The following is a 21,797-nucleotide window of genomic DNA, read 5'->3' as shown; positions in this document are numbered from 1 at the left end:
AGCATGTCTGATGGAAACTATCAAGTTGTTTATGTGAAATCCTGGTAACAATCAAATAAACCAAAACTGATGAAACCATTACCTCCTTGATGAAGGCAATAAAAGAATGTCAAAACAGGAAATATAAAACATCAAACTTCATTTTATGAATTCCAAGAGGATCACACAAAGATTACAGCCTTCCTCATTCAAGCAAGTAGATTTTATTTTTATGAAACAAGGTTTGTCAAGGAAATTTAAAAGTTTCCACGAAATAAACCAGAACTCAAATTCAAAAGCCATGCTGTGAATCTACCCATAATTTTGTGTCTTTACTTCCTTAAACTCAGTAAAGAGCTTGGCCATACACATTGGATTTTAGATAAAAACTGGTATTAACAGAAGAAAAGGAAGAGAGAAAAACCAGGAAATAGAGATGTTGGAATGTTTAACATGTGTTACATTTGCTGCAGATAATCTGTGTTCTCATTTGCTTTAATCAAGCAGTGGTGTCTTTAAAATCATGACTAAATGTACCAGCTTTAAGTCAAATTTTGATTTACTGTATACTATTGGGTTACAGAAAAGCCAGTGAAAAAAAGGAAAGAGGGTGGAACTAACAACGACTTCCTTTCTGATGGCAAAGTTTTTGTTTTATTGGAAATCAATGGCTAAAATCTACGGTACAATAATTCACATTGTCTGCTGAAATCACTGTCCTTGTATTTTCCATCTAAACACGTTAGGAAACACAGCATTTGAGGGAGTCTTTTGTTTTGTTTAGAAAGGAAATGGGTGGACGACAGAGCAGCCGGCTGATAACATCTGATGGGAAATATTTCCCTTGTGCCATCATCGCAGCCATGACTGATCTAGTCGAGTCTGTGCCATCTATCAGGTTCTATCTGCCACCGAAGGCAGCAGTGTGTCTTTGTATGTCTAGCTCCCCAGATATTTTGGTAATGACTCACCTTAACTTCAACATCTTATCGATGCAACTATGTATCTCCAAACTGACTCTCCACTGTTTCAATTAGCCTGTCTCTGCACCAATCAAAAGCATTTTGCTCACTTTACCTTCTGTACAGATTGGTCTGACCAAGTCACAATGATGACATACTGCATGATTCATTGGAAAACTGCAAAACACCATTTGATAAAATGTGTTCACTCAACACATGCTCAACTGTGAGGCTTTGTGTCATGGAAAGATACATGCAGAAGAATATTTTATGAAGAATCAGCTTATGAATGGAAAAAAGAGCAGATATGACATGAATCAAAAAGTGATCACTGAAATGTTGTCTGCAAGTACAATTCTGATACTTTAAACAATCAGTTCTTCAGGACATCAACTGATAAAATGTTTTTTCTTTAAATAATTGTTTGCTTCTATATATTTTACTGTAATGTCCCTCAAGCAAAAACCCTGGGAATACTGGCAGTGATATCATGCAAGACAACTGAGTGCCCTATGTCTTCTACTTTACTGCATTATGCTTTTATATAAAATCAGCTATATTTGTTCATCCACACTTACTTCATTTCTGTCTCCAAATTATTATAATAAAGATTGCCAAAATGTACAAGCACTCATTTCCCATCCCCGATGAGCATGAAGTCAATATCAGACCTGTTGACAGCTTCTCCACACCTCCCTGCATAGCCTCTCCACCTTCTTCAGCTTCATGATGGAAAAGAGGTAAAGAAAATATCCACAGTCCTCTTGTTGTTGCTTTCAACTTCTCAAATTTTGATCTTTCTCCTGTTTCAGCTTTGCGATGTTCCAGTCTTACAATACAGTTATATTATAGTTGATCATCTCTTTCAACCTCCTGCTCCAGGAGCTGGTTTGTAAAACAGTGATTTGCACTGCTTTCCTTTTCTCCTCCCACAGGCATCGTGGTCTTTTGACCACTTCAATCACTTTATATTACACTGCTTCCTAACAATTCTTAAAATCAAAGTGGGTCCTGCATTCTTGCTTTTCTTTCCCAGCACTCTTTTGTTCTGTCATCTTCTTGACAACACCAAAATCATTTGTTTGCGACTTCACATAAAGAGGTTTAGAAACCACTCTTCCCTCAAATCCAGTTTAAAATGATCACTGGGTCTTCAGATCCAGCTTCTCAATTCTCGATTGTTTCATTTTTTTTCAAAAAGGGGAGAAATGAGTCTCCTTTCGGTAATTTTTGTTGCGGGTTAAAATATTAAAGACATGTTTATGAGCTAAGTTTTTCATCAGTTGCCTTCAACGTCTGCTCCTCCCAAACTCATCAATCCAAAACTGTAATCCTTTCTTCTTTAGACTTGTACCCAGGTTTTAGAAATATGATCCTCTCAGATCTCTTTGATTGTTCTGGCTTCAGAGTCTATGTCCAAATCTTCAGCCTCAACCTCTGGTTTCGATGTTGTGCATGTCCAAATGACTGTCAAACATATGAGTCTGACTGTTGGAAATCCCTTTTCCTACCCTCTTTGTTGTTTTCTTCCTCATTCCTGCACACTGTAACTGCAGCTCCTCCATGATAATTATCTTAAGTCACATCCAAGCCATTCCCTTGCTCAGAGGGAGGGTTCTGATTATCAGAGAATGCACACAAACACACAAAGACCAGAACTGGACAAAAAGGATAGCAGTCAATAGAAAAAGAGATTATAGAGTTGATTTGAGGTGAAGCCAGAAGGTGAATGTTAAGATCTAAACCCTTTAAGCCCTAAATGGACCACTGAGCAAGAACGATGTTTAAGTAATCAAACAATACTCCATTCAGTATGTACATATCTCTAATAAATGTTGTTTACCCACAACATTCCACTGGTATGTAAACCTACTGGCGTATATTGTGTTAATCTGCACAAAATATATTGTACAATCTGTAGGAGTAGATATTTGCGGAGTTTATGATATCTGTCGTAATGTCACTGCAAGTGTTCTTTAGGAAAAGCTTAACATTTATTATTAAATATTCAATCAAAATTAAGAATGGAACATAAATTGTGATAATTTCAAACAAATTTCTTATCCGATTAGCTGATGAAGTAAAAACAAAATTGGCAACAAATTAGAGTCGTAAATAAAATTACAATATCACATTAACAACATGTGTGTGTGCGTGTGCGTGTGCGTGTGTGTGTGTGTGTTCTGTATCCTGTACCTGTCCTCCAAGCAGTTTCATGAGAGGTTGTAGTTCACTGAAGAGATCATATCCTTGGTGGAAGAATGTCAGGTGGGCGTACATGAAGGACAACATCTATAATAAACCATGGATATTTGGTGTAAAAAAATCAATCAATAAAAATACCACTTACTGTACTGTGTAAGATGAGCATACTTACTGATTTCAGGATTTCTGATCTTCTCTTGGATTGTAACACGTTGATCTTTAAAAGCGAGAATTTAAAAAAATAAGAATTATAATCATTGATTTTCAGTATTGGTGTAAAAGGAAAACTAAAATTATAACTAAATAGAAACACCTATAAGAGGCATAGAAAACACAAAACAACTAAATCTACAGCAACAATTCGTAAAAATATGGATGGAAAAAAATGCATATAGCAATGAGGATGATAGAGATGGACAGAGACAAGATATAACCTGACAGAAGGGGGAACGATATATGATATGGAGATGAGACCAAAATATATGTTTTTTCAGAAATTTAAAAAAGGCAGCCCAATGTAAAATGAGTCAGCACCATGGGGAGCACCAGAGGGAGCAGCAGGGCTTGTGTTTAACTGGAGAAGTGTCTTTTCACACACAGTGCATTACCCTGTTCCACTCTCTAATAGAGCTAAATGAATGCATGTTTTAAATACTGATGATGATGCTGACTTAATTGAGACTGACAGGAAGTGATGATTCTATTGTGACGAGACAACAACTGGACATTTTGACCACAGTGGACACAGAAGGTAGCAGCCTACAAACGAGTTTTAACACTCCTTGTTTGTATCATAAAAGCCGGCCACTGATGAACACATTAAATCTTTAACTGTGAACCGCTAGGAAGTTTTCTATGACAACACTAACCACAACTGCTAATACACAGAAGTTTACTTTTCCCTCTACTAGCCACAATGACTGCTGTATCACAACGTTTACAAGGCCCTATCTCTCATATAGCCATTGCAGTTAGAGTGGCTCCTCTGTCACAGGGGAACTTTATTAATGTTTAACTGGTAACACTCATAGGCCTTTAAGAACTAAGTTAGAGCAACAACTGCCATTTGCTTGATGACCACTTTTCTATGTCATGAGAGTCTTTGAGGACATGGTGAAGACAAAGGACCATCTTATGGCGTGTTGCATGTGACATTTTTTCTAAACTTAATCAATACACAAAAAAGCAAACTCAAGTTTAAAGTTCAATATTTAATGACCTAGTTCTACGTGGCACAACAGGGTAAAAGAGACATGCTCCATTCTTGAGCTGCCATGAATGCAAGTCTGGCGTACAACCTCTCATATATTTTCCTCTCCCTCTACCATACTGCATGTCACTGTAAACGGTGCACTGTATAATTAAGAAGGAAATGCCACAAAAACAATATAAAAATAACAAAAAAAGCTTAAATCTGTTTGAATGCTTCCTCCAAGCACATCTGCAGAAGTGAGCAGCATTCAAAATGAGCTGAGACAACTACCAAAATGTAAAACTGTGAAGGACCACTTAAATCAGCTTCTCTAGCTGTTGAGCTTATAGATGTCCTATAAAAAGACAGGCAAGATAAAAACTCTAATTTCACAAGCCAGCCTTTGTATTATGAGAGAGTGATTATGCTGTGAGCCAATGGTGTGGACTGCCAAACCTATTTTGAAACCTGCTTTTAGGGTTTCTAATCTAATTTTGGAGCAGACTGAACCATACATTGTCTGCTCCTTTGGAGTTGGATTCAATAACATGGCTGGAAACTGCCTCATAAGAAAGCATGAAGCATTCATCTACTGTATCTGTGAGCCAGAGGAGATACCAGCTGATGTAATCAATAATACATGAGCAACTTTTACTGCATATCTGTAGTACTTAGCTTTGAAAAATGTTGAACAGACATAACCAATTATTTCCTTGTGAATGTCTTCACCGGTACTTTATAAAACACAATGGCTAACTGGCCACAAGAAGAGTCATGATTCTTGATTTGGCAAATTTTCTATCAATCCAATATTATCGGCAAGTGTGCAGAGACAAACCCTATAATGACAATAACAAACTCATGCATGCACTTGCATTTGTATGCACTTGAATTTGTATGAAAATGCATACAAATGCAAAAAGACGATATACTATCATGTCATTGTTCATTGTGAAAACAACTAGAACATATTTCTTTAGGGTCGACTGTTTTGTTAGACTGGATTGTAACAAGTAGATGAGCTGCAATTTGGATGTAAAAATGAAACTTTGTTTTTCATACTTCTCTGTGCTACATCAGGAGTTTTTCAACCTGACTCAGCATACCAAGTTCCACTTCAAATTTTACATTGGCTCAACTGCAGAGCACAATATTCTAGACAAAATGTGGTGTGCATTTTTTTAAGCTTATGAAAAGCTGAATACCAGAAATCTTTTGCTATATTTTGTTCATTCTCTTGAAAATGGTTAAAATTGTAGGGTGAATTGGTCAGTTCCAAATTGTTCATAGATGTGAGTGTGTGTGTGAGTGGTTGTTTTTCATGTGGCTCTGCAATGTCCTAGTGACGTGTCCAGAGCGTCCCCCCGCCGCATGCCTGTAAGTCCACTGGAATGGGCTCAAGCAACACCCATGAACCGCAAAAGTAGTACGGAAAATGAATGAACGAAGGAATGAATGTTATACATTAGAGAATTCGATTGCTTGTTCCAGGCACTGGAATGATATGGTCCAACACGTGCCTCAAATCTGAATGTCTTCAGCAGGAGCATCATGTTATTGTGCTGCAATAATATGGACACCAATTTATACTTTATGCCACTTCAAGTTGAAATCTAAAACTGGTCCTTCACATCGCAGCAACAATAAATGCTTTCTCTCTAATGCAACAAACTGAAATCCCTCATGTCCATAACCTGCTACTTTGACCATGCTTAAAACATCGAATCCTTGGACGAGTTGTACCTGTAAGACGTAGTCCAGGACTATGTGTCGGAAGCACTTGCGTGTGGCAGTGAGGATGTTGGTGGCCTCCTCCACCTCATGCTGCTTGTTGCGGGGAGCCTGTGCATTTTTGATCAGCGCTGCTTCTTTTTCCTCACTTACTTTGTCAAATTGCTTCTTAGCTTCTTTGAACTTGCGTAGGTCACTGGAGGAAAGATCGGAGATGTATAAAAACAGACACACTAAATACGTTCTGATCTTGTTGTATTGTTTCAGGATAATGCAGTACGATTGGGAGAATCGAGTAGAGGGGTCTTTTTTTACCTGGAGATAAAGCTTTACAAAAAATAAATTTTTCTGCTGCCAGCGGGTAGTTTTGTGTACAGCAATGAAAACATCTTTTCACCTAAGATGGGTGAAACTACTCACAGAAGAACTCACAAATACTGAAGCTGGTGCAAAAGCATTCTCACACAATACACGGACATGTCCCATTGTTGTCAACAACCTTGTGAGGTGAAAGGTAATGATTGAAAGTTAAAATAAATTCTTGCAGCTGTGAAGGTGTTAATTGGTCAGTTACAACAAGAAAAAAAGATTCCATTTTATCTTTGCTGAGTTTTGTGTCAGCTAGCTAGATATTGGGTGCTGCAAAGCAGTGAGAAAACAACATGGAACATAATTCATAGTGATGTATATGTGGGTGTTAAGCTCTGGTGGGCGTGAAGCAAAGGCTGCTAATCCTTACAATAAAAGAAACGTAAAGGCCTCATCGTTTCCTGCACTTATATAATAGGCAAGCAAGTCATTTCAAGATTATATTTGAAATTACATATACAATCTATAAAATAGACAGACATGAGGAACTTTATTGATAGGTCTCTATTTGTCATTTGGAACGAATGAATCATGAACATTGTAATGTTGCCAAATTTACAAAGTTAATGTAAGCGGTTTAATAAGGTTGAGTGGAGGACCATGCTTTGAAATTTTGACCTTATTTCCATTTCACGCCAGTCATAGTATGATATTTAGGTCAGGTAAATGCATTTTAACAGATTTATCTTTTACACCATGACCATCAACATTTGGAGACTTAAAATAAACACACAGAAATAACACACAGAAACGTGTCTAGACTAGGGCTGTCAGCTTAATGCGTTAATTAGATTAATTAAGCTGCAAATTAACGCGCTATAAAAATTAACACAATTAATCATGAGTGGCAAGTCAATGCGCGAGCATTTTAAATTTGGCCCATTGAGGGACCTGTAGGCTGCAGTGACGTCACTTCGTACCTGCATCACTAGTCAAAGGCAGGGTGACTGACAACAGAGATGGACGTGACACAGGAGAGTGAGGCAAGCCAAGCTGTATTGAGTCAGCTTTAGTATTCATTTTGATTGAGTCTGCTTATGTGCCTATTTGAGACTCAGCCTTATTTTATTTTTGAATTTCATTTATTTTATTTAACTGTATTTGTATTGCATTTTTGAGAAATGCACCTGGCCTAAATGGTTTACTGATGTGCTTGACCTTTTTTCTTTTGAATTTCATTTCAAATCTTCTCTTCTTGGTGTATTCTATTGATTAGTCATGCACTACAATTTCGTAATGTCCTAGAATTCAAATTCTTATTTAGGGGCCTTTAGCAGGTATGAAATTTAAATACGATTGATTAGATTACTTAATTAAAAATCCTGTAATTAATTAGATTAATTTTCTTAATTGCCTGACAGCACTAGCCTAGACATAACTATATTCTGACAGACAGAATGCTTACATACTTTTATTAACTTAATACTCACTCTTTGATAAATGTTTGAAGCTGGGTCTTGATTGATCTCTGGGCCTGATCAAATAATATCTGTGAAGATAGAAAGAAAAAAAAAAGTTTTCTTTTTTATTTGGCAACATCTGTGGTAAACAACAAAAACAAGCGACTGAAGACTGAATCATATCCAGAACACTTCTAAAAAAGCAGCGAAGGTTGATAAAAATAATGTTGTAAAAAGGGGCTTCATTTCGCAACTGTTTCAGAATTTGTTTGTGTCCGAGGTGAAAAGCCAGACCATAGCATGATTGCTATTGTGTACTTCACACCTTTTTTGTTAAAATAACAGTGTATTATGATTAAAGTTATAACTTTAATGAAATAAGTTGACTTTGTAAAGTCCCCCAGTGAAGACATAAGCACACAAAAATGTGTTTATGTCTTTATGTATGAGTTGACAGCCGGACAACACAATATGAGCAATGTGGCTAGGAGAGGCTACCTTGTGACAAACAGACTGAGCACTGTCTTTGGGTGAATCATATGCTGATAGATCGCTGAGTGGCAAAAACCGAACTGACAGTCAGCTGACATGAACACCAGTTTCCACTGTTGAGTCATAGACGCAGGCCTTTGCTGTGGCTCCTGGAGGCTTTTATGGGTGGAGCTAATAAGAGGAAACAGATTCCATTTTTGAGTCACGGTAGACTGACCACCCGACAGATCTTAACGGGCTACAGGCGAGAGGTCGGGAACAACCCCGATATGAGATGCCAGATCATTGCTGAGCCACACAAAAGACAAACAACCCCTCACCTACACTTACTAACAATTTCGTGTGATCAGTTAACCAAAGTTGCATGTTTTTGGAGGCGGGAAGAAGCCAGAGAAGGAATTGAACCCAGACCGTTCTTGCTGTGAGGCATCAGTAATACCCACTGCACCACCATGCCGTTCAATGTATTAGTTTCAAAACATGACATTCATTAATGAACATTACTAATATTACAGGTCAATGTTATTATTCATTTAATTCATTCATTGTCAGTACTTGTTTCTTCTGCTGTTGCAAGTCACGGGGGTTGCTGAAGCCTATCCCAGCAAACTTGGGGTGTGAGGTAGGGTATGCTCCGGGCATAATGCCGGTGGAAAAACAACCATGCATGCACACAATCATGCCTACAGATAATTTGAGACTGTCCAATTCCCCTGAAGTGCATGTTTTTGGAGGTGGGAGGAAGACAAAGAAGCCGGAGAGAACCCACGCAGACACAGGGAGAACATACAAAGTCCACAAAGAGTGGGACCCGAAATCTGAACCACCTTCCAGTGCGGTGACTGAGCTACTCACTGCACCACTTCTCATAATGTTATTGCTAACTCATTAAATCTGTAAAATGTCTACAATGACTGTAATCATCACCTAAAGATAAATCAGCTATCAAAATAGTAAAAATTATATTTTCTGGTTAACTGCTAAAAACAGACACACACTTAGAGCACCTGCCTACCTGAACTGACAACCAAGGAGGCAAACAAGGGGACCCCTGGGGGAAGAGTCACACAATCACATTTGACCTACTGGGCAACTTGTTGAGTTTGGTGAGAGACAAAAAACCTGGAAGACTAATACTAGTGTGACTCTGCATCCAAATGCGGTTCTTCTTGCAGTTAAGCTGTCTCCAGCGTGACAACCACATTGTAAATTATACCAAGTTTATCTCAGTGATACTCCACAACTGGACTGTGTAAAAATTTTATAAGAAAAAAATTGCTGTGAGTCTACTCAATGATAGTACTGTACTGCTGCTGCCGCATTTGTGATAAGAACAAACTTGTTAATGTCATTTTGGGAATTCCGACCTGTAAAAAATGTGTTTTCTCTTGATCACGTAGAAAAGCCAATCGGACGCCCCGATAACTGACCATATTAACGGGGTGTTGTTAGATAGACTGCTACATGACAGCACTTAATGAGATGAATGTAAAAACTTTGGATGGATGAATGCTTTTAAATAAATAAGAATGTTTCATTGAAACTGGTTGTTTGCATGGATAACATAAGTAGAAAACATTACCATATCACATTATTACCATATCATATGACGTGTGAAGTAGTTAAACCTAATATTTTATAAACACATTGGCTTTACAAAATTGTTAGTATTGACAGAATCCTAAAATTCTTCCGGACTCTGTCAATAGTTTAGTCAATATCACACACACACTTGTTACACTTTTTTACCAAAGAGAATAAGCTTCAGGAGAAAGCAAAATTCTTTCTTTTCTGTTTTAATGTTTTATTCTTGTTTTCCTTTTTTCATCTGACCCAAATGTTTTTTATTTCACCTCTCTATGTTGACGGCAGTATTTGATGAACAAATGCACTGGTACCAAACCACCGTGTTTTACATTTTTATCAAAAATGATCCCACCTGGTACTGAATAAGACCATAAATAGCCAGTGAACCCAGTTGAAAATTTTATACTTTGCTCAAACACAAAAAAATATTATCGCTAAACCTCCGTGAAATGTTTTGTGAAGACTTTTACACTACTTTGTTTTCTACAGACGGTAGCTCAGTCGACTAGGTCTTGGATTAAGGTCCAGAAGTCACCGGTTCGAGTGAGTTCAAAATATCTGGAGTGTGAACTGGCAGTGGGAGGTGTCAGTTCACCTCCTGAGCACTGCTGAGGTGCCCTTGACCAAGGCACCGCCCCCATACAAGCTGCTTGTTAGGACACACTAAGCGAGTAGCTGCCGGTTGCACTGCCACCCACTGTATTTAAACTACATGCTTACAAGTGCATTTCTTCTTCTTGTTCTTCTTACAGTTTAATGTCTTTTACCATGCTGTACTTATCTTTCCCCATCAATGAATAAAAACCCAAGACATTTAAGAGCTGTTCCAGACAGGGATAAAAAGGAGACATGACAATGTCAATGCATCTGGTTTCAGATGGCAATAACAACATACCGTGTGATAGTTGATCATCTCCTGCAAGCTTTCAGCGAACTTTGTGAGACTGGACTGTGAAGAAAAGATAGACACATAGACTAAGCATTCCCATAAGAAGAATACATAAGTAATAGCATGGGACAGACAAAAAAATAAGTGCTGTACTGAAACAAAGTTTGATAAATAGTAAAATGCGATGAAAATTGAAATTATTTTACATATTACATCAATTACACCAATTTTTTCTAATAGGATATCAGTAAACTGTCTGCTGATAAGGAGACACTAACAGTTTAGGAAAGAACTGCTTAATTACAGTTATTCTGACTGAATACATTTAGAGGCCAAATCAAACCTAAGGAAGATGACAGGCAAAATACACAAAGGAAGACAGGAAATGCTGGCCTTGTCGTGTAAAATATGTACTAGGTAAGAGACCAGCAACAACAAAAAAAACAGTGGATAGTATATTGTTTCAATAGGCTGTTACAATTAAATCTGGCAATTCCATCAAAAAATAAAACTTTATTCAAAAGCAGCAAGAAACTTGTCTGTACAAAGAGTCTTTACAACTGTCAACTATGAAAAGCCATGGAAATACACCTTATAACTGCACTAATGCTGGTGAGTTAAAATGTTATATTGCGTGCATTTTTACCTCTATGACCTCATCTTTGGTAGACTGCTGGGCTAGCTCCCGGATTCCATTAACAAACTGCTTGTTGGCTGCATTGTAGGCTTTTCCAGCATCAATCATTCCAATACACAACTTCACCAACTACATAAAGAAAGAAACAAATTCTTAGGGAAACAAGTGAAATTAGGAAACACATACAGTAGAAGCAAAGCTGCAAAAAAACTGGTTTTAGTGTGTTAAGTTCTGCTGCAGGGCATCAGTCACTCTGAAGAAAGCTGATTATTTATTTTCTTAGTAAATAGCAAAATGCACTTCTTTACGCCTGGCGTCATTGGCGACAAAGATAATTCCAGGTTACGTAAATTCACAACAAACACTGGCTGTTCTCCATCCACTCCCACACAAGAGATTACACACACTGTGCATGTGCCACTGCAGCCAAATATACTAAATATTCGAATATAAATTCATGAATTCAACCAGTTTTCTTTGCAGATAAGAGATCAACAATAAATTAATAATTTAGAAAAAGGAAAGAAAAGCCAAAATCATCAGAAAGGCCATATTTATGGAAAACACATAAATGGTGTTTCTACAAGTAAAATTGAACACTAAATAAGAAATTCAATTAAATACAAGTTATGAACATTTTGTCTCTGTACCAAAAGTCAGAAAGTAAAGGTAAGACTAATCCCATGTGACAAATCCAGTTTATTAACAACCTAAGCACAACAACCTAAGGCCTCTGTTATTCAAAAACAGAGACATCCAGTTCCTCATAATAAATAGGATGCATGTACACATATAGGCCTAGAAGAAAAAACGCTGACAGAGAGGCTGAACTCTGGACTGAAGCCGTTTGTCTCTTGACTCCACCCATTAATACATACACATACCACACACTATCTCTGTCTCGGAACCACATCCACTCCCAAGCAGATCCTTCCTCTCCAGAGCAAGAGGGGAAGTGAGGCCGGGACTGAGTCACAGAGGCAGGGTGAGGAGGGCGCTACTCTGTAAGACTAAGTTCAGGAACAATGAAACTCGAGGTGTCACCCTGAGCAAGGGAAAATACTCTCAGCTTTGCAGGCATTCACTATAAAGTGGGACTGGTTTGCCATCAGGGCAGGATACAACTACAAAGTAACACCAGGGATCCTACTTAAACAATTTCAGTTACACGGTTTAAAGCAGACAGCACAAGTTCTGTCAAGGTGTGTCTGATTATCCTGCTGGTAAGACAAAGCACAACATGGGTGTGACATGAGGCACAGGATTCAAAGGGATTGCGATTTGTCAGAGATGTATTTAGGGCATAACATGAGTCATACTGTACCAATTACAAGCTCCTTTTTCCACAGCCTATTTGAGGCAGGAGTGTTCCACCTTCATTGCACTCAACATTCTGTTTAAAGGTTCCAAAACTGTAATGGTGTATCATTGTTGTCCTAGGTCTGAGATATCAAAGGTGGTACAGTATGAACGACCTCAGTGTGAAATCTGAATAAACTGAGTCAGACAGGCAGTAGAACAAGACAAGGATGTATTGTATGTGATCCAGATTTAAAAAAAAAAGACTACATTGGGTCTTCAGTTTATCTATGACAATGAGATATTTTCAACTGATGAGTTACTACTTTAACAGCCACAAACACCCCGCTGAGAGACAGGTGTTTGGCTCAAGACTGGTGAAAACTGTCATCTTTCAATCTTCTTACCCACACAAGAAAAAAAAAACACAACTACAACATCGGTTCCCTGTGGCTGGTAATAATTACACTGTGTTAGCAATGAACACAGATGTGACCTGTCTGTAACCTCTCCTATTAAATTTAGTTGTTATGGGCACACCATACTTGGGAAAAACGCAGACACACGTATTTCAAAGTTTAGGGCAGGTTCACGGTGTCTCTATTAGACACAGGCACATCTGCCCAGGGATATACAGAGTATAAGGTCGGGGACAAGCATAAAATATTGCATTTACAGGTTGGCCTTCAGTTGCCTATTCATGCAGTAGAACAAATGAACAAATAAGCAATGTTTTCCATGGGTGGTACTCACTTTGTCGAGTTTGGATTCCAACTCACACACATCCCCCTCCACTTCCTCTATTGTGGCTCTGTGAGGAAAGAAAATAAGCATTTGAAATGTAAGTTTCAGTTAATATGGTTACTTCACAGGCACAGAGAAGTTATCAAGACGCATTTGATAATGTAAAGAAAATAGAAGTCATATTACAAGACATTTCTCATTTCACAGCCACATTCTCACAATTTTCCTTATTACATCCCGCTTCAAAGCAGTGATGTATTGTAATTGTCAGTGTTTGTGTGTTCGTCCTTCCATCCATTCGTAAGTCCACCAAATATCTTCGCAACTGTTGCAGATAGAAAGATGAAACAAAAAGCACATTAATCCGGCGCAAAGGGGATGAAAATACTAGGTCAAGGTCAAATTTCAACTACTGTACACTGAGGAACCGGATAAGACGAGGGAGAAGGCTAGTGTGATCTATGAAAGTAGGTCAGAGCACTAGCAAAACACCACCACAGTATAAAATTGATCATTATCATAAAATGAACATTTGATTCTTTGCAGAATTTTAAAAAGAAGAGACACAGAAGATTCTTTCTTCCTGGACTGTGTGTCAGGAGCCACTGAAAAAGGAATAAATATTTTGGATCCCCATGCCACGCAGAAAAAAAAGGGAAATCAGCAGTATGGGACTACTTGTATGTACAAATGTCTCATAACCAATATACAGGAACACCATCCTATAGAACTGATCAACATAAGTAGAGTAAAAAAGTTTAACTGCCTTGTCTCTGTCTTGTCTTTCTTTCCTAATTACTTCAGACATCTCTACCATAATGACAAAAATGCCCAAAAAATAACTTTTGAAAGAAAAGGAAGGAAATATGTAAGACTCTCGGGACTTTAAATTTAAAGCCTAAAGAAAGAGTCACAAACTAAAATATACATATTCCCATGTAGTCACTTACCAAGATTTTGACTTTGAGTGGCTAAAAAAAGTTAATGGTTACGTGTCTTACTTCCTGTTAGGACTGCATCTTATTGCTGTCTGGGTATTCATAAATAATAATATGAAATAATAACTATAAAACACATCCACAATAAGATCTGTTAATATTATTACTGTCATTACTTTCAGGATCTTTATTATCATTACATCAGAATAGAATTCCATAAACTGTGATACTGTTGTATTTTCTGAGATGGTTATCACACCTTCAGTTGTAGCCGATTATAACTACATTACATGACATCATATATTTATAATAATGGTCTTCTTCTCCTTTCAGCTTTTCTCTTCAGAGGTCGCCACAGCGAATCAGTTGCCTCCATCTAACCCTGTCTTCTGTGTCCTCTTCTCTCACACCAACTACCTTCATGTCCTATTTTACTACAGTGCGCCCTCGTTCCTCACGGTTGATGCGTTCAAGGAACCACACGCGATTAACAACTTCCCCGATAGAGCGACAAACTTTTTATAATATTATTTTATTTTTATAATATTATTTATTAAACGTTTATGAACCCTCCCCATACTGATATTAAACCACCATCTTTATTACCTTTTCCCACATTCTTATTGACTGCTTAAAGCACTTTTGTGTCTCATGGAATCCCGAGACTGACGGAAAGCAGTGCCCTTCTGGATGCCGTCAGTCAATAGAATGCACGAATGGTATCTGGACACGTCCACACCATCTCAGTCTGGCCTCTCTGACTTTTATCTCCAAAACATCTAACATGTGCTGTCCCTCTGATTTACTCATTCCTGATCCTATCTATCCTGGTCACTCTCAAAGAGAGCCTCAGCATCTTCATCTCTGCTACCTCCAGGTCTGTCTCCTGTCTTTTCCTCAGTGACACTGTCTCTAGACCAAACAACATCGCTGGTCTCACCACTGTTTTGTACACCTTTCCTTTCATTTTAGCTAAAACTCTTCTATCACACATCACACCTGACACTTTTCTCCACCCGTTCCATCCTTCCTGTACATGCTTCTTCACCTTTTTTCCACTCTCCATTGCTCTGGACTGTTGACCCTAAGTACTTTAAATCCTCCACCTTCTTGATCTCTTCCCCCCGTAACGTGACTCTTCCACTTGGGTTCCTATCATTCACATACATGTACTCTGTCTTAATGCAGCTAACCTTCATTCCTCTCCTTTCCAGGACAAACCTCCACCTCTCTATCTTCTTCTCCACCTGTACCCTGCTCTTACTACAGATCACAATATCATCTGCAAACATCATAGTCCATGGAGATTCCTGTCTAACCTCATCTGTCAGCCTGTCCATCGCCACAGCAAAAAAAGGGGATCAGAGCTGATCCCTGGTGCAGTCTCACGTCCACCTTGAACTCCTCCGTCACACCTACAGCACACCTCACCACTGTCTTACAGTCCTCATACATGTCCTGCACCGCTCTAACATACTTCTCTGCCACTCCAGACTTCATACAATACCACAATTCCTCTCTGGGCACCTTGACATAACCTTTCTCCAGATCTACAAAAACACAATGCAGCTCCCTCTAGCCTTCTCTGTACTTCTCTATCAACATCCTCAAAGCAAATACTGCATTAGTATTATGTAGTATGAAACCATATTGCTGCTCACAAATGCTCACTTCTGCCCTTAGTTTAGCTTCCACTACTCTTTCCCATAACTTCATTGTATGGCTCATCGGCTTTATTCCTCTGTAGTTGCCACAACTCTGCACATCTCCCTTGTTCTTAGAAATAGACACTAGCACAGTTCTCCTCCATTCCTCAGGCATCTCTCACTATCTAAGAGTCTGTTGAACAACCCAGTCAGAATGTAATAATGATTATATTGATAAGATAATACACCTGCAGCCGATGAATATAATGAAAGTCTTCACACATTTATACTGTAGTATTTCTGAGATGTTTGTCACACCTGTAATTATAGCCTTTGATAATTACAATGCATGATATCCTACATCTCTACAGTATGACATGCAGAAAAACAGACCAATAGAAGCTGCCAAAGTGAGAGTTTGTGTAATGCCACAAAGCTTCCCTTTAAAAAGTGACAAAGTACAGCTTGATTCTCCACAGGATTATCAGCCTACAAGCATCTGGGTGCCATGGCAAGGGGAGAAAAAAATCTCAAAAACATCATCCCAAGACAGGATTAGTTGTTTTATCCCCAGTGCAGAAAGGCAACTTAATTTCCCACACAATGAGAATGCTAGAAAAGGTTTACATCTACTGGACGAGTAGAACTGTGTCCCCTCCTAATCATTTCCTGTACAATGGATTAACTAGAGATTAGGCTAATTGTACCTTCATCTTAAATCACTAAAGCAAAACAACTTTAATAATGTACTCTAAAAGGTGATATATATTATGTAAAACTATCAGAACACATCATGGGTCGAGGACCGAATGACGAGGACGCTGCACAGAGGACGCTGCATAGAGTTAAACACAGAGGTCCCTCTTAGCCAATGGGATGCCAGAATGCTAGGTAATAGCCAATGGCAGAGCAGCAATAAGAATGTTGCGTTCAGGAACGTTTGGGAGCTGCGAGTAGCAGCCCATACTGTATTTTTACCTTTTGTAACTCAAAATTTCTTTCGTAACTAGAGGCAATATTTTCCTGTTGAGGCGTTTCGTAAGTAGAACATTTCATATGTAGAGACATTCGTAAGTAGAGGTACCACTGTATAATGCTTACTGTAAATGTCACTGTGTTAATAAAACTAAGTGTTTACTACTCAGATCTTTGTAGTAATCATTTCTATGACATTCTCTTACTACAGCTGAATGGAGTACTGTACTGACTGAAATAATCCAGGTGAGACCTCTTCTCACAAAAACATATCCTGGTCAGGAGTTTGAGGGAATATATCCCAATCATATTTTGTGTTTTTCAATAGCTACAGGCAAAGTCCATTTCAAAAATAAATCACGCATTCTAGTGTGAGTTCAACTGGGTTTTGGCCTTATATTTTGCAGTCATTATACACTTGGCAATTTTCTGTACTGTAATATATACAGAGAGTATAACAGTTGTGTGTTAATGCTCAAGTTCTTGGCTTACCAGTAACAAGAAGGCAAGGCAAAGCTCTCACAGAGTAACATGTTGCAGATTAGATTCCCTTAAAAGGTTTGAAAAACACATTTTCAGGTCTCTACCTATACACAGTGGTCCTCCCTAACCCTTACAACACCATGTTTCATCTTACCACTCCCGGTGCCATCCCTGTCATTACAAACAGTATGAAAGCCCTCAATGGAAACATATTTATCTGGGATTATCTTCTTCTTCCTTCTTTTTCTTTCGGCTTTTCCCTTCAGGGGTTGCCACAGCGAATCAACTGCCGCCATCTAACCCTGTCTTCTGCATCCTCTTCTCTCACACCAACTACCTTCATATCTCTTTCACTACGATCATAACTACGTTTAACTTAAGGACTACAGACTGTGTTTTGTGTTAGCTTAGCCCCATTATTTTGTTAGCCAGCCATCTGTCATTGTCTATGATGATTGACAGGAGACATGGTTTTTTATTATCTCCTATCCATATTTATCTGTTGTCTCCCCCATTGATTTTTTTTTCCCATTTGCAAGTCCTTTGTGTTGTTCTCCATAAATTCTCTACAATGTTATTCTCAGTAAGATCAGCTGATCTCGTGCTTACACAATGCGGCCAAGGAGTCACATTCGGCAGACTGAGAAAGTAGCTCCACGTTTACCGTAGAAAAATTAACAGAGGGACTCCATTAACATTTAATGGCCATCCCAGACAAACAAAGCTTTCGCCAGGGAGCACATGAATGCAATTTTTTATAGGTACATTAAGGATCACAGATCAGATTGGGGCGATACATTTCAAATACACTGTAGTTCTGACAGCTGTGTAAAATTAATTAAAAAGAGTAATATGGGAAAAAGGATGAGACAGCTATGTCACCAAACCAACACTCAACACATTAACCACAAGATCAAAGTACAAAATTCTTTTAATATTCCAGATCCACAAATATCAACATACTGCATGCTCCAATGCATGCAATTTACATGGGAGCATGTACAAAAAGACAAATTTCCAATTTGCTGTAATGATCATGTTTTCAAATTAATTCATAATAAATATGTACTCAAATATTAAGCAACCTCTCAGAAGGCTCTCAGTCAAGTCGTTAAAATTAAATGACCTACAGATTTTAATATGTTGTTCTCTACTACTACTGTACAACCAAAACTATTTCAGTTACTAATTAATGTTTAATAATAAGTTCATAAATACTACTACGGATCGATCGGGCAACCCACAATGAGATATTTCTTATGTCAGTATTTTTTGCTTTCCTACGTTTGTGACATGTACTACTATCAATTTTAATTTTAAAAGCTTCCAAGTTTATGATACCACCAGAATTACTAGGAAATTTTGCTTTGGATTCTTCTTCCTGAATATATTTAATTCATGCACAAGCTAGGTTTAAGCTTCTGTGCTGGTGGCATGTAGCTTCCACAATAAGTACCATACACTATCATACAAAACTACCAAGACTAAACACATCTTTGTGGTATCTTAATCCGTTTCTCTCTCCACTGCAGGAGACACGGCCTGTTCTGCATGTGAGTACTGCCCAACTAGGCAAGTGTGCTTTTTTTTTAAAGGAGTTTTCATACCTGATAGTTCAGTCCAAAGTATGACACATGTTTATTTGTTCATGTTCATGCATGATCAGCTGTTGTGAATATCTGAATGATTACTTCATTCATAATGAATCGTACATTCTCTACACAGCCTGGATTGTATTAAGTTTTTTTTATATATATTTTTTTTTCTGTGACCTTAAGCACATTCAATATATCTTGATACATTTTCTTGTCACTACTCTAAGCATCTCCACTTTTCATATACTATTTAATTCTGAAAACTATACGTTCCAGTCAAACCGTATGATCTTTCTTCCTAATGCAACTTCAAGCCAAGCAACGCAATTACTGGTATAGAAGAGTTTTCTTGAAAATGTAACTCAATACAATTATTCTCTAGTGTTCTACACAGCCATGAGAACACACGCATTTCTTCCAATCTCACAACTTGAGCCCACAGGGTCAACTTGTGTGAGTGTTGAAAGAGGATGAGAAAAGGAGGGGTCCTGGCAAAATAATAATCTGGGCCACTGCCTCACAGCTCTGACCTTGGAGCATAACCAGCCTCAGTCTAGATAATGAGCAGAGGAAGAAAACAAAAGAACAAAGGACAGAATTTTAATTCTAATGGTTTATACACATGCTATAAAATACAGTACTCATAAAAGACAAAGAAATACCTTACAAGTTAGACAGAATACATAAGAATAACTAAGAACAATATCAGGCATTGGACTCCTATGACATGCCCTGCTGATTAACAGACACAGCTGAGTAGTTGGTTGTTCTAAATGGTTCCAAAAAGTTGGGAATAGATTGCAATTTTTTAAGTATAATTCATAGATCTAATTTAGTGTCACAATTCTGCTATCTCAGTTAAATAAAGAATGTTTGATAGTGAGAGAGGCATTATAGCCAAAGCAATAATGCCTCTCTCAAGAACATGGGACTACTGATGGCCATGATAAATAATATTCATGCTCTTGTAAATAAAGAAAGTAAAGATTGAACTGGAGGGGGTTTGTTTTCCAGTAATATTCAGGTACTCTTCCACAAACTCAATATAGTGATGCAATGTTATGTCAGCCGACAGACTGAATGATGCAGGTGTTCTGCTTTAAGTGCAAACATCTGATGTCTGTTTCTCCAAGCATCAGAAGAAGGAGCAGCTGTCACCAAAGTTGGCAAACAAGAAGGATTTTATGTGATGATGAAAGAATCAATGGATAATCTCATCTAATTGAAGTACATTTCTATGGACCAGAAAATGTCCATGATACACCATTTGGAGAGGCTTGAAACATGGAATGGGGTCGTACACATTGTACTCTTTTGCACCATTATATTTTTGAGTTTAATTATTTACACTTCTTCCTCAATGACAGTTCAAGATTTTCATAGGTTGAGTTTTGCTTGGCTTTTCAGGGATTTTGATGCTGTAAAATAAGATATTTGGTAACTACTGTACATAAAGTTGATTCCTTAATAATAATACAGTGAATACTGTACAGTGAAACACATTTAACATGGTTGCATCCAAGTTTTAGTTGGTAATTGTTGTGTACAACAAAGGTGTACAACAAATGTTTTCATCACTATTAATCCTACTTTTGTTTTTGTTGGTTTGCAGACTCTTCTTGAACGATTTGTTCCAAGTCAAGTTTGCACAATGACAAACCTGGAATGAGGAAGGCCAGGGATTAGATCTTCAGGTCCATCTGAATCAAGAAAGTTCTCTGTCATCTGAATAGACTTGTTTAAGGACTAAACAACTTTATGTGTCAACCCCAAACCTTGATCTAAACCTTGCTTTATAAAACTGATTCTGCTTCACTTGGCACTATATTATGCCTGCTTCAACTCAGTATCACAAAGAAATTATTTTCCCCAGAAGTGTTTACCCTCACAGCAAAGAGGACCATCCGTCTGTGAGCTAAGCTGACGGGACTAAATTCCAAACATAGATATCTAAAGAATCAACAAAATATGATGACTTTCTTTGCCAAAAAATAAGGGTAGTAAGATAAATTAAGAAACCAGGGCATCCTTGTACTTTTTGGGCCTGAGGGTGAAGCTGGGGGTAAATCAAGAAAGAGGTGGTATGGAGACTACAGCCTACAAAAATAGAAGAGAAAAAACATGCTTTGCAAACCACATCTGTGACGAAATATGCCAATTCAGCATCACAGAGGGAATGTTTAGGTGCTCCTTCAAGTCCATGTAAGTCACGCAAAGACACTGATCAGCTATGCAAGCTAGACAGAGGCCTTCAATGCTTATGGGTCTGGTAAATAATTAATATTTAGATATTTAATATCAGAATAGTTGAAAACTTTAAACCATAATCAATTCACTGGGTTTTAATGTGCACTGCCACCAATATTTAGATATAACACCGCCTTATTCACAGTATAATATAAAACCACATAACCACTAAAAATCTGACAGCTACATCAATGGTTAAAATGACCATTCCAGTTCAAGTCTGATAAATCAACTCAATCAGCATTGCCTTGATACAGTTTTCCAGATAGACTTGTCTTTATTTCTTTTAATTTAGTTACAATTCCACAGATAGGCCACATTCTACAATAAACGACGTACATGCTCCAAAGTATCTATAATATAACAGCTACATAAAATTAAATGTAATTTTAGAAGTGGACTAAAGTTCGTAAACAGCAAAGAACCT

At 37.9% G+C, this 21,797-nt stretch overlaps 1 protein-coding gene across 3 annotated transcripts in view; it reads right to left on the bottom strand.

The window, feature by feature from the left end:
• acap2b (ArfGAP with coiled-coil, ankyrin repeat and PH domains 2b) overlaps window positions 1-21,797 on the bottom strand; it is a 42,095-nt gene that overhangs the window by 16,654 nt on the left and 3,644 nt on the right. For all 3 annotated transcript variants that reach the window (XR_011036718.1, XM_068319082.1, XM_068319083.1), the window contains exons 2-8: window positions 13,496-13,553; window positions 11,453-11,572; window positions 10,813-10,866; window positions 7,869-7,927; window positions 6,082-6,265; window positions 3,319-3,363; window positions 3,138-3,233 (exon numbers count right to left, since the gene is read on the bottom strand). Coding sequence is in view for 2 of the 3 variants with exons in the window: in XM_068319082.1 (XP_068175183.1) it covers window positions 3,138-3,233; window positions 3,319-3,363; window positions 6,082-6,265; window positions 7,869-7,927; window positions 10,813-10,866; window positions 11,453-11,572; window positions 13,496-13,553 (616 nt within the window). In the remaining variant the exon portion in view is untranslated. The remainder of the gene's footprint in view (window positions 1-3,137; window positions 3,234-3,318; window positions 3,364-6,081; window positions 6,266-7,868; window positions 7,928-10,812; window positions 10,867-11,452; window positions 11,573-13,495; window positions 13,554-21,797) is intronic.

Source organism: Antennarius striatus, chromosome 7 (genome assembly GCF_040054535.1).
Source record: "Antennarius striatus isolate MH-2024 chromosome 7, ASM4005453v1, whole genome shotgun sequence".
Lineage (NCBI taxonomy): Eukaryota > Metazoa > Chordata > Actinopteri > Lophiiformes > Antennariidae > Antennarius > Antennarius striatus.
The sequence above is the reverse complement of the archived record's forward strand: the minus strand, read 5'-3'. Positions and strand labels throughout refer to the sequence as shown.